The sequence below is a fragment of the Dufourea novaeangliae genome, unplaced genomic scaffold, assembly GCF_001272555.1.
Source record: "Dufourea novaeangliae isolate 0120121106 unplaced genomic scaffold, ASM127255v1 scaffold89, whole genome shotgun sequence".
Classification (NCBI taxonomy): Eukaryota; Metazoa; Arthropoda; class Insecta; order Hymenoptera; family Halictidae; genus Dufourea; species Dufourea novaeangliae.
The window spans coordinates 95,181-98,071 of NW_015373988.1; the positions used below are offsets into that span (position 1 = coordinate 95,181).

General features: G+C 27.5%; 1 protein-coding gene across 1 annotated transcript; it reads left to right on the forward strand.

Moving 5' to 3' along the window:
• The first annotated feature begins 264 nt into the window (after nucleotides 1-264).
• On the forward strand, nucleotides 265-2,575 carry LOC107187407 (ethanolamine kinase 1). Its single transcript, XM_015575510.1, has 7 exons — nucleotides 265-334; nucleotides 556-688; nucleotides 1,223-1,360; nucleotides 1,464-1,729; nucleotides 1,791-2,017; nucleotides 2,125-2,347; nucleotides 2,509-2,575. Exons 2-7 carry the CDS (start codon nucleotides 569-571, stop codon nucleotides 2,573-2,575), a joined length of 1,041 nt encoding a protein of 346 aa, XP_015430996.1. The 5' UTR covers nucleotides 265-334; nucleotides 556-568.
• Nucleotides 2,576-2,891: the final 316 nt, after the last annotated feature.

Here is a 2,891-nt window from a genome sequence, read left to right on the forward strand (position 1 = left end):
ATACAAAAACGAACTATGTAAGTGTTGTAATTTTATATCATGAATAAAATGTTAGTAAGAAGAACTGTAAAGATGTTTGAATGTATTTGTTTATTATTTTTGTGTAAACGTATAAAACACAACGTAGTTTACTATATTAAAATTGAAATGAATGATTTCCGCTGGGGCTGGGAATTTAATGAAATTATTAATGATTTCAAGGCCTTTGCAGTACCCTAACCACATCCTGCTGTGTGTGTTGTCAGTCAATCATTATCAGTATATAGCATGTGAAGTCCTATTTGGCACTCACTCTCAGTAACTGTGGAACTGCTCTATGGTGCAGCTTACATCTGTATGTGAGACATGTATCTAAATAATATATTTCAATGCATTGGCAAATCATATCTATCATCAGTTTCAATAAGTAATATGTTTTTCACTTATGATGCAAAAACAACTTATACAATCTGTAAATATTCACTACGTGGATTTGGAACATTTGAGATAAGAAGCAAGCATAAGGTATCATTCATGTAATTGTAGTAACAACAGGAATTTTTGATTTGTTCACAGATAAAATTTAGTCATGGACAAAGTGGAACCACACCTTGATGTGACAGTAGATGAGAATAAAATTGTTGATGGTGCCAAGGAGATAATTAAAAGAATCAGACCCACCTGGCCATTAGACAATCTACAATTTAAGGTAACAGACTTTATCATTTTGAACACTTGTTTATAATTTTTACATAAACTATGGATTTTATATATTTGTAGCATACATAAATGTGTAAAAGATGTTATAATAAAATTTTCATATCACTTATATGTATTTTTTTTTAATTTAGTATGTACCATGACTATATTTCTTATATAATTTTGGACAGAATGTGAATAATGTTCAAATGTCTATAGAAAGTATTAATAGACTAAAATAAATATTACACTAGTGAAATCATTGATAAAAATAATTGAGGTCAGTGCACAATTTATCTAGTATTTGACTTTATCTATTGATAACAAGTTCATTGTTCTCTAGCAGTAGTGACTGTGATAACAGAAACTATTTCCATTCATTATTACTTGAGATAAAGTTGAAAAAAAAGTAGTTGTATAAAGCTGTGAAATTTATTTAATAAGTAATGCTTTATTTACAATCTAATATGAATATTTTATTAATTAAGAAAGTAATAAAAAATACTAATCATAAACGCAATGATCAATTCAATTTTATTTTCAGATATTTACTGACGGGATTACAAACAAACTCATAGGAGTATGGTATTCTGGACACCATAATGAAATGGTTTTGGTCAGGGTTTATGGGCACAAAACAGATCTGCTCATTAATCGTAAAGATGAAACAAGAAATATTCGAGTGGGTACAAGCTTTACAGAATGAATTTAACAATAATCTCAAAAATAGAAAATGAAAGTAATGAAAAGAATGTACATATTTTTAAAAATCTATCTGTTTGCAGATACTAAATAAGGCAGGCTTCACACATTCCATTTATGCAACATTTAATAATGGTTTAGCTTACCAATTTATCGAAGGTGTTACACTTACAACAGAAATGGTAAGAAAACCCGAAGTATATACTTTAATTGCTAAACGAATGGCACAAATGCATAAACTTAAACCTGACAGCGATCAGATACCCAAAGAAGCATGTATATGGAACAAGGTGGAAAAATTTATGAAAATTATGCCTAAAGAATTTTTTGATGATTCCAAACAAGCAAGGTAGTATATTGTAATAATAAAATTACACTTTGTTTGTACTATCTATCATCTTTGTTTTCAGATTTGAAGTACTCGTAAAACCATTTACTGTATTGAAACAGAATTATGAACAATTAAAGGAAACACTTACAGATTTGAATAGTGAAATAGTGTTTGCCCATAATGACTTACTTCTAGCAAATGTGCTTTACAATCAAAAAGAGAACATTGTTACTTTTATTGATTTTGAATATACTGCCTATAATTATCAAGCTTTTGATATAGCCAATCATTTTGCAGAATTTGCTGGTAATTTAAATATATTAGTAAACCATGTTACAAATTCGATGTTTTTTTTTTACTTCTGCTCATAATATGTAAACTTACAATTCAAAGTACATAAAATTTTCTTTCAGGTGTTGAGAATCCTGATTATTCGTTGTACCCTAATGAAGAATTACAAAAAGCTTGGTTAAGTATATATCTTCAGGAGTACAATAATGTAAACTATGTACCTGAAAATGAAATTAATTTACTGTATGTGCAAGTAAATAAATTTGTCCTTTTGTCACACTTCTTTTGGGGTTGTTGGGGACTTATACAAAGTGAACACTCAACAATTGAATTTGATTTTTTAGAGTAAGTATGTATTAATATACTGAAAACATTATAAATAATATTACTGTATGTTTTAAAAATTCATATGTTATTTTAACTAAAACTTCTTATATCTATTTGTATACTCATTATTGCTAGTATTTATCTACATGAAATTATTTATTGAGTATAACACTTTGTAGGTATGCAGTAATTCGATTTAATGAATATTTCAAGCGGAAAGAAGACTTCTTACACGTAACATTATAATACAATTCATTGCATCATTTAAATAATTTGTTATCTTTTTATTGTTTATTTTATATTTTATCAAATTAACGTTCCAAGAAGTGATTGTATTTACATCCATGGTTGTATGTTATTGAATTAACATTCCAACAGTTCAACTGTAATACTATTTTACATTCTGTTATGTACAAATGAATATTTTATAGGAAAATTATATGTATATGACCCTGTTATGAATATCAATGTAATATTGTATTTAGACACTATTATGTAGATGATGTACATGCACTGTTAGTAAACCACTGTATATAAAGAGCGTTATCTTCAAAATATAATG

Excerpts from the sequence above, each read along its gene's own strand:
- LOC107187407 (XM_015575510.1), top strand. The coding sequence starts at position 569 with ATGGACAAAGTGGAACCACACCTTGATGTGACAGTAGATGAGAATAAA. Across the intron at positions 1,361-1,463 it reads ATGAAACAAGAAATATTCGA|ATACTAAATAAGGCAGGCTT; the intron begins GTGGGTACAAGC and ends ATCTGTTTGCAG. Across the intron at positions 2,018-2,124 it reads TCATTTTGCAGAATTTGCTG|GTGTTGAGAATCCTGATTAT; the intron begins GTAATTTAAATA and ends ATTTTCTTTCAG.